General features: G+C 41.9%; 2 protein-coding genes across 6 annotated transcripts; both read right to left on the reverse strand.

The window, feature by feature from the left end:
* Nucleotides 1–1,643: 1,643 nt before the first annotated feature.
* On the reverse strand, nucleotides 1,644–6,894 carry LOC135635458 (uncharacterized). 5 transcript variants are annotated; one of them, XM_065146530.1, is made up of 7 exons: nucleotides 6,735–6,894; nucleotides 6,030–6,560; nucleotides 4,704–4,962; nucleotides 4,367–4,623; nucleotides 2,416–2,503; nucleotides 2,012–2,078; nucleotides 1,644–1,899 (listed from the first exon to the last, which is right to left on the reverse strand). In XM_065146530.1, exons 3-7 carry the CDS (start codon nucleotides 4,787–4,789, stop codon nucleotides 1,846–1,848), a joined length of 552 nt encoding a protein of 183 aa, XP_065002602.1. In that variant the 5' UTR covers nucleotides 4,790–4,962; nucleotides 6,030–6,560; nucleotides 6,735–6,894; the 3' UTR covers nucleotides 1,644–1,845. The 5 variants fall into 5 exon arrangements, with proteins under 5 accessions (XP_065002602.1, XP_065002603.1, XP_065002601.1 ...); XM_065146531.1 differs by lacking the exon at nucleotides 6,030–6,560 and having other exon boundaries at nucleotides 4,700–4,737; nucleotides 4,816–4,962; nucleotides 6,735–6,893; XM_065146529.1 differs by lacking the exon at nucleotides 6,030–6,560.
* A 527-nt stretch (nucleotides 6,895–7,421) lies between these two features.
* On the reverse strand, nucleotides 7,422–9,236 carry LOC103987551 (probable cysteine protease RD19D). Its single transcript, XM_009405917.3, has 4 exons — nucleotides 8,481–9,236; nucleotides 8,295–8,414; nucleotides 7,960–8,203; nucleotides 7,422–7,868 (listed from the first exon to the last, which is right to left on the reverse strand). The coding sequence occupies exons 1-4, from the start codon at nucleotides 9,075–9,077 to the stop codon at nucleotides 7,600–7,602; spliced, it is 1,230 nt and encodes a 409-aa protein (XP_009404192.3). The 5' UTR covers nucleotides 9,078–9,236; the 3' UTR covers nucleotides 7,422–7,599.
* Between the last annotated feature and the right edge of the window lie 3,011 nt (nucleotides 9,237–12,247).

The raw sequence follows: 12,247 nt of genomic DNA on the forward strand, positions 1-12,247 counted from the left end.
TCTCTCTCTCTCTCTCCAGCTGAAACCATGTTGGATTGGAAGATGCAGTAGAAATCTAGAACCCACCTCTATATTAGCAGAAGATCTTTCTCTCTCTCCCACACACACACACACACACACTCTCTCTCTCTCTCTATCTCTCTCTCTCTCTCCCTGTCTAGCTGAAATCATGTTGGGCAGGAAGATACAGTAGAATTCTAAACCCTCCTCTATATTAGCAGAAGATATCTCTCGCTCGATCTCTCCTGCGAAATCTAGAACCCATCCTTACGAAGATGAAAGGGACACCAGCTTTTGTTTCTTGTAAGCTTGTAACAAAGTAGAGAAAGAGAGGCGCACATGCCGTTTACACGGTAGCTAGTTAGGCTAAGTCCTTCCCTGATGTGAAGCGGCGTGGCAGGTCACGTGGGCTACGGGTGTAACACCAATACGACAAAGAGGGGCAGGTCGTCGTCCCTGTTCAGGTGATGTGGCCGTGTGCATGTCGCTGTGATGGCCGTCTCATGGAAGACCGCCCTCACTTGACCTGCAACCCCGCTTGCAAGCATGCGGTCTCGCATCCTCTCCCTCCACCTTTGATCCCATGACGTGCAAAAGCTCCTGATTCATGGCTGGGTTAAATGCAGATGTTTATATAGTGAGCATACACCACACTTACTACAGTATCAAGACTATATCAATAGAAGGATCGCCATGTGATCTAGAGATTCAAGAAAAATTTTCTAAAATTTCAGAAAAGAAAACTAACTATAAAATCCATATTACATGCCTTGATTACAAAAGACGTTCATCTAAATCTCAGCCGATTACCTTGCTACCATTTGGAAGTCTTCATTGATATTGGACAGTTAGACAAGTTCTAAATTCATCCATTTTCATATTATTTATACTTTTTATTTAGATAAGACAAACTGAATCACCCGGACAAGCTTGCTTCCGTCTCAATCTACAAGTCTAGATAAGATGTGATTGATTGCCTATTGCGTTCGGAACTTGCATCATACGTATGGATGACCTCAATGACTCTGGCTAAAACATGGTCCGAATAGCGGCCTACTCCATGCCAACTTCGATGTAAGCACATTCTATCTAAATCGTGTTGTTGATCTTGCCATGGCTTCCTCCGGTCTAGCAATCATCTTGTTCGAGCTTTTCTCGCTAATGGCCCTTTGCCACCAAACTTCCTCCTCCAAGCTCGGCAACGGCTTTAGCGTTCGATCGGATCCACCCGCCCCCGCCGCCCCTCCATGATCAGACCGGGTATCTAGTTCGCTGCTCGACGTCTTGCGTGGTGACGATGACTACGAAGGGGGCAGCGAGTACCCGACGAACTCGTCGATAGGTATGCCGCGCGTGCAGCTGAGGGGGTTGATCGACGTCCTCATTATCTTCATCTGGAACCGGTGCTTCCCGTGCCCCCAAATGCGCTCCATCGACCGAGCCCGTCGACCAACCGAAGCAGCCATCGGGCTACGACGTGGCCCTTGAAAAATTACTATTTTCGACCACTTTACAAAATCAGTTTGTTAGCTTAAGCAAATTTGCATCAAAGATAGATGCAAGAACACCCGTGCCACGAATGTGGTTGTACACAAACGAAGTGCATCGACTTGAAGAGAACATTTCAAACACACTGGAGGATATGCAGACCATGAAACGAAGAGTGCTAATACGGTGAGTACACTGTTTCTGTTTTTTCACCAAATAAGATTCAGTGTCAAAGGGTCACATGGCAATGTCGATACATTTTTCTTTAGACAGAATATACCCCCACTGAATTAGACGAATGAGAAGCCAGACTTATTTCCATACTAGCAAAATATTTCGGTGCAACTAAGTCTCCATCTAATCGTAAAGTCCTTCCTCCTGCCATATGTCGACCAAAAAATCTATCATCTCCTGAAAATTATTTCAACAAGTTTGACTGTGAGAAAATATTTATACAAAATTAATTTTGAAAGCTAAAAATGGCACAACATAATAATTGTGAGACAACCGAATAAGAAATTACCGATAATGGGATGGGTTGTGAAAAAGGTTGGTTGGTCGAGAGCAAATCCTCGTAGGTTGCACACCAGCTAAAGAAAATAAAATCTATATTACAAACACGGGAAGTAGAATCCATAAATTACCCAAACCCACAAAAGTTTCTCCATATGGACCTTGTTAACACAACTTGGATTTATGATATACAGAGCTAAATATATGATACTCTCCATGCTTGTGCATGATATGCATAAAGGTGTGCAGCAGAGGCACTTGCTATAGGGTTCTTGGAATCATTAGTTGACAAGGTCATTTACGGTCTATGAGATTTCTGATCCAAGAAAGTATAGGAACATTAAAAGAGTATCATCTACAAATGGTATACTATGTTATCCTGAGGCATCTTGCATAAAGGAGGTTTTCTCTGACCTTATTGTTGGTTCTCTTGGAGGTCTATGGGGCCTTTTTGACCGATCACCAACCCACTCCCTTCTTGTCTGATTCCAGGCTATAGCACCTAAAGAGCATAGTGGAAATTATCTAAGTGATACAAAGAGAAGAATTTGTAGTTTGAAGAAACAAATACCATAAACAACAAAAGAAGAATTTGGATTTTGAAGCAACAATTACCGTCAACAACAAAAAGTGGTTTTGGTTGATATCCAGATAACATCTTGTACAGGTGAACGGTGGATAGATATATGAGATGTTGGAAAACAGAGTTTAATATGCATATATAACTTCAGAAAAAACAATTCAACCAAAAATTTAGATTTCATACTGAAATTTTCTGCAACCATTTTTTTTCATAGCTGATTCATGGTGTAACCAATGCTTATGGCTGTTTGGATTCAACTCTAGCAACATATTGTCAATTTCAATTACTTTATGTTCACAACCACCGTATAAAAACTAGAAGTCTTCTTGGCTAGAAAAAGGAGCTTATCAACATTAACAAAGATGTAGTAGCTCCATTTGGGATTTGTATTCCATTAATCTCTTCATGATCTAATTGTTTGATCTCTAAGGACCCAAGCAGGTCATAAAAGATAATTGCACTTTCTTTAGCTAGCAAGCAACATCAGTCCTCATTCTTATCTGACTGGCATCTTTAATGGCTACATGTAACCAAAAGGAAACATTTTTCTTCCTCAAAAAGACTGAAATAATGCCCTTCAAAATAATTTCATTTCTACTGAAATAACCTGAACTACACATTTCAAGCATTATTTTTTAACAACTATTTTTGAAATATATATCAGGAAATTTTAGGTTAAATAAGCACAAGCCCAGCTGCATGTTAAAACTTCACACAAAACATATTTTGTCACTACAACCTTAGTCTATACACAAAACATATTGATATCCTTAGGAAGTTTAAGGATCTGAATGTTTCTAGAATTTATAATATGCCCAAACAAACTCTAATGGTCTGTTGACTTGTATCCTTGGGCTACACGCAAGCAAGCTCTTCCTAGATTATAGTGGTTGTTACTTCTCGTTATTAGAGATACTATCAACACAATTGCTAGAATGCCAGTAGCTAAATTCAGGGTTGAAGAGGCAATCCTACTAAGGAAAACTACTTGAGAAAAGACATACTCAACGAACATGAAGAATATACGACTCAAAAGCAGGGAACAAGCATGGCTACCTTAACATGCTAAGTCAAAAAATTAAGAGACTGAAGGCATAATGTGCTAACACTTCTAAGAAATATAAACATAGCAGACATAGTTAAAAAATAACTCTATTCCTACAGCAATATAGAAGCTTGAAAGGATTAATATCCTATTGCAAAGACCATTGTCGATCTCTATCAGAGGTCTCTCTTCTAATTATTTTAGCTCTACTATTCAAAGTCCATATTCAAGAGGCTAGCAACGTTCTTTCCACAATTAAAGACTACGAGAAACAAGAAGCTGTCTTGGGGTTATGGTCAATAGCAACCCATACATAGATTCGAAGCTTTAACAATGAATACAAGTCAACTACTTCACATCTTAGGTAGGGTATTTTTCTGTAAAATAGTAATAGCTATGTAGTGCAAAACCAAAGATGAGCCTTCAAAATATAGCATGGGAATCAACTGTTTAAAGCCCCTATAATTTGGGTCACTGTCGAACTATAGTTATAAATTAACTCGCCCAATCAGAAGGCCCAACTTTATAATCGCAAAAAATAAGCAAGGTCAACTGTCTTTACCAGGACAAACTAGGAGAAAACAATGCAAAGAATATAAAAGAACCATTAGAGTAATTTTTAACATCAAGTGAAAATATATGCATTGGAAGCCAGGTGCAATATTATGTGAGAAGCAATCAAATATTTCATTAAATCTGTAAAGTGACCAATAGAAGGCATAGTGAGACAGATCGACCTTGGTTGATAAATGGAATATTATTGGCATTTTGCTCCGTTAACTTGGCATCATCATTGATAATAATGGGGCATGAAGAATTGTTCATTGCTAGGGAATGAGAATTGCTGACATCGTTTTCCATTGCTATAAGTTCAGGACTTGATGACCATTGTCTTTTCTTTTGGCTTGATAACTGGCCTATGTTCCACTTCTTGGGTGGACCCAATATTCTATCAGTAGCTGATTGAGATTTAGCTAGCCCTCCAGCACAACAACTGCTCTGTATGAAGACAGAAAAATAAGAGACATTCCTCGTGGCCAAACTGCTGTAACCAGTAACTCATATATTACCTACATTGCACCATTAGATGAGAGGCAGAACTCACTGCCTAAAGAAAAAAGAAGTATGACAACAATCAAAGCACCACCTTCATGACTCATTATCCTTAAGCAAATCTGATACCCACCCCATATATTCTAAGACAAAGTTAATTCAACAAGTTTATCCATTCAGCACGAATGGATGAGCATGAGCATCTGAACGGCAATATGAAGGATTCACACTTCTTGTACAATAAAGACTCAGCAAATTCTTCTCCCTGTTCCTTTATGTTCTGCAAAAAACAATTACACTGTGAGAACAATAGAAAAGATAATGGACATAATCTTAATGAATACAGTAACTGCCAAGTAAGAAACACAAAATCTTTATTTTTTTAAGAATGAACTTAAATAAGTTAATTGTTGCAAAAGACAATGGACAACAAATACGTGCAAACATAAAAATATAACATAATAATGATTCAGAACATTAAAGGTTGATAAATAGGAAAACAACTGTTCGAACAAAATATACTTTAAGTGAGCCATATACAAGAGAAAAGAATGAATTATTTCTTTAAATCAAACTTTAAGTTTCTTAAGCTATTCAACATCACAGGATCATCATGTTGAACCAGTGATACACCAGAAGCTTTAACCGTTTCACATAATAAGCAATAATAACAAGTTGTAAATCTCAACTTTTTGGGGTAGGCTGAAAACGCTCAACAGTTTCAAGATTATAAAATATTGTAACCAGTGAAAAGCTATAAGTTACTAAAAAGTAAGTATAATATCCAAGATAAAAGATGGCATGTTGATGTTTCATCCTCAAACATTCCACACAAAGTCAGGTCAGTCTTTTTCATAACTTGCACCACTTCATATTTAAGTCTTCTACCAGCATGATAATACAAACTAAATAATTTCTTCATGAGAACTACACAGAAATCTGTGCTTCCTCACAGATAGTTTTTCAATCATCATGTTCTATAAGCTTATAAGTGCTTCAACAATCTCCCTTTTGTACCCTCAAGGAAATGTTTTCGCACAATACTTTACATTTCTAGTCCTTTCTGAAATAATAATTTAAATAAACATTTTGATCCCTCATGAGACTAATATCTTCCCTTGCAATCTACTCATGCAGGTCACCTCTGATGTCTTCATTACAGGTGAAAGTGACAAATGCTGCGTCAAAATTATTTACACACACCCCATATGTACACTGACCAATACCTACCACAACCTCTAGAACTAAAATTTTATAGCTTCAAGATTTGGTGAAGCATCATTTAATGGTTATCAATTATTGAAGTTTGAATGGACAACTTCCCTATCAGTCTACAACTATACTTACAATGGAGGTTTGATCAAAGAATACCACATGCTGCTCATCAAACTTTCAAAATTTCAAGAATCGAAGGCACTGGATCGATAGTCCAATGTTTAAAGTTTGCCTTTCCACTGGTTGTTGTATCAGTTTAAATTCAACAAACTCTTTATAAACTTTGCAATAGATTCCATAAATCTACTAGAAAAAACTTTTTGTCTTGCTTTGCATCCTTCTCTGAATCTCTCAAGAAGATCCAACAACAAAAAGATCAGGATATCTGATCGTCCCCGTGCCCACAATCCATAACCCTAATTGGCCCACGCTACGAACTATTTCTTTCGGCAACGACATCGGCCAATATTTACTTCAAAATCCCACACAGAGCTACGCCATCTCGAGTCAAGGATCGATATCATATGAAGCTCCACGAAGGATTCGTCCAACTAGATCAAATCAGCCCGACGTCGAGATCACCGAAACATGCCGTAACGGTTAATTCAATGGGAAAAGGCCAAAAGATGGCGTCCAATCAGGAGAACAAAAAATCCATCAGTTCTGCAACGGAAACATGGAGACAAACTAAGAAAAAAAGCCAATCGATCATTCGATTCACTCAGTTGAAACAAGAACCGTATATTTTGAGTGGATCAACCAAGGAGACTGGAAATCCGAGACTAATCGCAGAGATAATTCGAAGTAGAAAAAGGGAAAGGGAAGGGATCGAACTACCTTGTTTTGGAGCCTTTTGCTTCCCCCTCACTCCGTCGGATTCGCCGAGTGACGCAGAAAGACCGGCTTTGGGGTGAAAGGGAATTTAAAGGCGCCTCCTGGTACGAAGAGCGAGAGCGCCGTTTCGTGTGTCGCGAGTTATTTAACGACTTGGGTGAAGGGGGAGAGGAAGGGGAAGGGCGTTGATATGGAATCATGTAAGCACCATCTTGTTGTACTAATTTTAATTGATTAATCTTTAATCATATTACATTATGTATTTTGAGACACTTGAACTATGTATCACTTTATACATTAATGGTATGCTGCGATTTTAACCAAATAATGGATTTAATTAATAGCTTGGTTATTTAAAAATAGACGTCAAAATTCTTAAATCCACAGAGTTTTCACTACTTAAATCACAGTTACAAGAATTCCTAATTTGCTTATCATAATTAGAAATACTAGTGTTCGTTATATTCACCTCATCGGATTGAATGTGTGATTTTATTGGATTATTCTGATAATTTGTCGTAGTAAAAAAAATACTTGTTAGAACATATTAAACAAATAAATAATTTACTTGTGATGAAAATATTGAAATGAATGTTTGCATTTTTATTTATAATTAATTAGACGTTTATTAATTGAAGTACCATATCAAACAACAATTACCCACTCCACAGGAGTTGGAAGCTGATGAACTTGTGCTGATAGAGAATCTGGATCGATAATGTGATTATAGTACATGAGTATGAAAAGAAATAAAGAAACTTGACCTGAAAACAAAGGAAGAAGCATGACTGACTTCCACACCAAGAAGAAGTGCAACAACTAGGATTCAAATGCACCTATAGCTTATCCATTACTGCAATTAATCGAGTTATGATGCTGCCGCTACAGCAGAGACCATGCTGTCGATCCCACAGATGTTATGACCCCTGCAGAGCCGGTAATAACCTTGTTCTCCCCACTGCTTTCCCCAGGAGTTCTTTATGATCCAGTAGGGCCTGTAGCCAAGCCTCAGAATGGAGTAGCCTCTGGCTCCATAACCAACCAGTAGCACCCCATGGTTTATCCACCTCCTGGGGCAGATCAATGGGCAGGACACCCCTCGAACGTACGTCTGCATGAATGCCGCGTTCAATCCCACTGCAATACCAAGCAATCACGACAGTCATGAAGAGTTCATATGATCATGGTGTGGGAGACTCGGAGGGCTTCTTCTATTCGAGAAAATGACCTGCAAGAGGACCGCGGTGGACAAGGTTGGCAATGATCTGCTCTTCGTCGAGAGGGATGACGGTGAAGTTGGTCACGCTGACGGCGATCTTGTTCTTGTCGAACTTGCACTCGCCTTGCCTTCCGGTGTAAGGGTAAGATTTCTCCTCCTCCAAGCCGCCTGATTGCATCAGGTAGTTGTAGGCGTTCGTCATTAGTCCGCCGCTGCACCCGTTGTTGCACTCGTCTTTCTCCACGGCATCGCACTTTTGTCGAGCACATAGGAGCACAGAAGGGTCAGCAGTTATAGTCATGGAACGAAGCTGCAAGAAACATCGAGGAAGTTTCGATAGCAACCGTGTGATCGCAGTCGATGAGCTGCTGCTCGCTGAGGCTGACGAGCTTCCCTGTGGCAACATAGTTTGCTCCCTCCACCGTTCCCGTCGTGCTGAATGCCCAGCAAGATCCACAGACGCCCTACAATCACTTACTATTGAGAAGCCCTGCAACGATCGAACAAATAGTTCCCGTATTGTGAACTACCTGCATCTTGACGTCCGTGACGGCGCCCTTGTTTCGCCAATCAAAGCTCGAGGGGAGACCACCGACCTCCATGGCGGCAGCGGTGGGGAACTCCGCGCCACGCCCCGGCCAGCCGGCCTTATCCTGGGCCGACAGCCCCGTGAAGGCCGTCTCAAACTCCTCCTCGGTGAGGTCGGAGAAGGGGGTGACCCCGTGCACCGCGGTGGGGTCCAGCGCCTGGTGCTCCGCGGCTCGAGCGAGGTTCCGCGCGAACACCCCCAGCCGGCGCGCGTACTCCTCGCGGGTGCGGTACTCCTTCCCAAACGTCCGCAGGAACTCCCGGAACCGCCGCTCGGTGCTCCCCAGCCGCCGACTCTGAGTCACCTGGACTATCTCCGGATCGTCGGAACCGTGCAATGCGCCGTCGGAGAAGGTCAAGAGGAAGAGCAACACCGCTAACACTCTCAAACCCATCTTTGGCAAAAGAACGTGAGTTACCCTTCCACCGTTTGTTGATTTGCCCGTATGGATTTTGGTGCGGATACCGCGGCTGTGGGAGAGTAAAAAGGCGAAGGGGTCGCGTGGCGATTCAGAGTGCAACCGAAACGGCAGCGGCATGCAGGGGAAAAGCACGGGAGAATCGAACACCTGGAAGTGCTCAGTAAACGTGGCAACATGGCGAATTCCCTCGTGACAGGTAGCCTCACGGGACCGGTCAAACAATGAACCGTTCTTGTATCTTCTCGTTAATTTATCCAAGTTTTACGTTCAAATTAGGGGGCAGCATGTATGAATTTTCTGTGATTTTTTTATGAGATTTTACTCAATCTCACCAGGTCCATAAATGACGATCGAAGAATACTCATGCGACATGAGAGTGCAAAATTAATTGTTGATCAGAAAAATAATGTATGTAGATTGCAAAATTAATGAAAAGATATTAGTGATTGGCATTAGCATATATTAGCATTAATTGTTAAATGGCGTTTTCCAAACACCCAAACAACATGAGATGACAAGTCTTGGTTGGTTGGCTAACTACCAAAGCAAGTACCCCGCTCATCACTCGCAATTTGTTTGGGTAGGTATCGAGGAAAACAACGAACCGGTTCACTGAAAGATTCGTGGTCGAGTGGGAACCGGAACGGACTTGTTCGCCATTCGCCATCAAAGGAACCGACTGTCGTTCTTCCGAAGATCCATGGCTTGGTTCTCTCCGCCAGCATTGCCCCTCTCAGCCGCCCGATCCATTTCCGCCCCATCCTCACCCCGCCGCCCTCCGCATCCCCGGTAGACCTCCTCCTCCTCCGCCAGCTCTCCACGGCCTCTCGTGCTCCTCGATCTCGCCGCATGATCAAGAAGAAGGCGACGGTGGTGGCCGCGATCGGATCAGGGAGGGTGACTCGCGCGAGCCTCGATCGGCGTCTTCTGCAATTGTTCGCGGAGGATGGTTTGTCGAGCGGTCGTCGTCGGCTAACGGAGACCCGACGCCGTCGTCACTGCCCGTCTCAGACATAAATACCTTGAATCGCCGGTTTAGTCCAGCCCAACTCGGACCGTGATTTAGGTCGCCGAAGGACCAAGAACCGGACACGTGAAACGCACGTGAGATTTCTCAATATGACCGTGAATTATATGTGGTTATAATTTGATGATGGAGGAGTGAATTATATGTGGTATCTGAATTAATGTTTGTTTTGATAATTCGATCCCTTCCATACGATCCATACAGTTTTTTCTTTAAATATATATGAAATGAAATATCAAATCCTCAATATTTGATGAGTGAATTTGATATATTACCACTACACTAATATTTAAAATGTGAGATCAATATAGTTATTATAATTTAAAATACACGAATCATGAGGCTAATAAAAAATAATTGACACTAATATTTATAAAAAAGACTCGTCTTTAATTATATCGTAGGAAGAATTTCATCATGTTCTTCAATCCATTTGAAATATTATTTATAGAACCTGACGATTTTAGATTATGGATTTATTTATTTATGCTAATTTTGAAAAGCTTTTATATGGTCAAGTTATGTTCAGGTCTCGTCTCTCACAAAAGCCATCGGTGGAATTTATGCTACCGCATCAGAACAAATCCCTTTATGATTTATGCCTGATACTTATAATTATCCAAGATTAACGACTGACAAGATTATACAAAGATATATAAATTGTTTCTATACTTAAAATAGTGTAATTCCTTGAACGGAATTCTAAGATAACAAATTCACGAACACAACAATACTTCTTGTCGTGGGAAACAACTTTTTTAGCCATGGCCTCGGGACCGTCGCGGCTTGGTTCGGGGGTCCGGATGTCGGGGATCTCGGGCGACGTCCCTCGGGTCGAGAGGTCAAGTCGGTAAGTCGGGTCGGGAGGAAGCTCCGCCGTAGTGTCACGACCTTAGCTGGTTTTGCCTAAGGCGTGCGGCACCCTCGCGCGTCCGTCCGCAAAGGTCAGCCTCCCCGAAACCTCTCATTGTCCCTTAGGACCAACAAAAGAGAGAACGGGTTAAAGAGAACGCCTCAATCGGGATCCACAAGCAAACATGTCCGAAAAACACTTCATAGACAATGCAAATTACAAACAGACTTTACAAGCTATGAATAGTTACACAACAAAGGGTAAAATGGTCCATTACAGACCGAAAAGCTCTCGCACGTGTCTACATGACACAACCTTTATTTACAAGCCTAAAGAGGCCACCAACCCAACTAACATGGGACTATTTAGCCTTCGGCCGCCCCTCTACCTGTTGTACAAGGTATAAACGTGCCAAAAGACAACGGACAGACATAAGCATTACATCCAACATCTTGTTTAGAAGTTTGTCCATTACATTCTCCCCCACTTATCCCTTCGACGTCCTCGTCGAAGCCTTTGTGAACACTACAACTCTTCGCCTTTGCTGAGTCTTCAATCTTCTTCTCCAGCTGCAATGCGCCTCCTAGCTCCCAGCTGCTGTTTCTGAGTAGTCGAACCTTTGATCCACCATGCTGCTTCAACTCGCCAATGACTCTGACTCTGGTGTGGGGTTGGCTGAGTTGTATTGATCCTCGTTGATTCCTGCGGATCCACCAAATGAAGGAAAAGACCATCCTTACTGCGCCAGTCTCTCAAAATTTCCACATGCTGCTTGAACTGGGTGGATGCTTGTTGGAGCTTTAACGAGCATCGTCTCGCAAACTTCTGAAGTTTTGGGTCCTTCCTCCACAAAATCTGCTCATTGACTCTTCTTTTCGGTTAGTTGTCACATCCAAGTAGGTTCGCATCACTTCTGCTTTCGATAGGCATTTCGTTGGGAAATGAAGCGGACAATCTACTCTCAGTAGCACTGATCACCGTCGGTAAGGAATTGACAACTATTGTCTTCCATTATCTTCGAAGGGTCTTTGAACTTGTGCAGAGCTCCTCTGCTGGATAGATAAGAGAACTGGGGTACTTGGTTTCGCCCATTCTCTTAAGAGTTGAGAAGGCAAAAGTTACTTGACTTCGCTCGCCTCCTCGAGGTTGTACTTCATGCATCGAGCTGGTTACTGGCCTTCGCCTGCTCTTTGCTCACACTTCTGAAGCACTTGAAGTGTTTGCACTCCTTGCGTTGAGTTAGCTACTGTGATTCACCTTCTCAATGCCATTGAACTTCTGGAATGCATGAAGTTTTCACCCCAACTTGGAGTAATTCTCTGATAGATGAGGTCGCCACTGGGATTGTACCGTCTTCTCCATCAACCCTGCCGCCTATTCCACTGAGTAGCAAAGGTACAGCACCGC

This window comes from Musa acuminata, chromosome BXJ3-4 (genome assembly GCF_036884655.1).
Source record: "Musa acuminata AAA Group cultivar baxijiao chromosome BXJ3-4, Cavendish_Baxijiao_AAA, whole genome shotgun sequence".
NCBI lineage: Eukaryota > Viridiplantae > Streptophyta > Magnoliopsida > Zingiberales > Musaceae > Musa > Musa acuminata.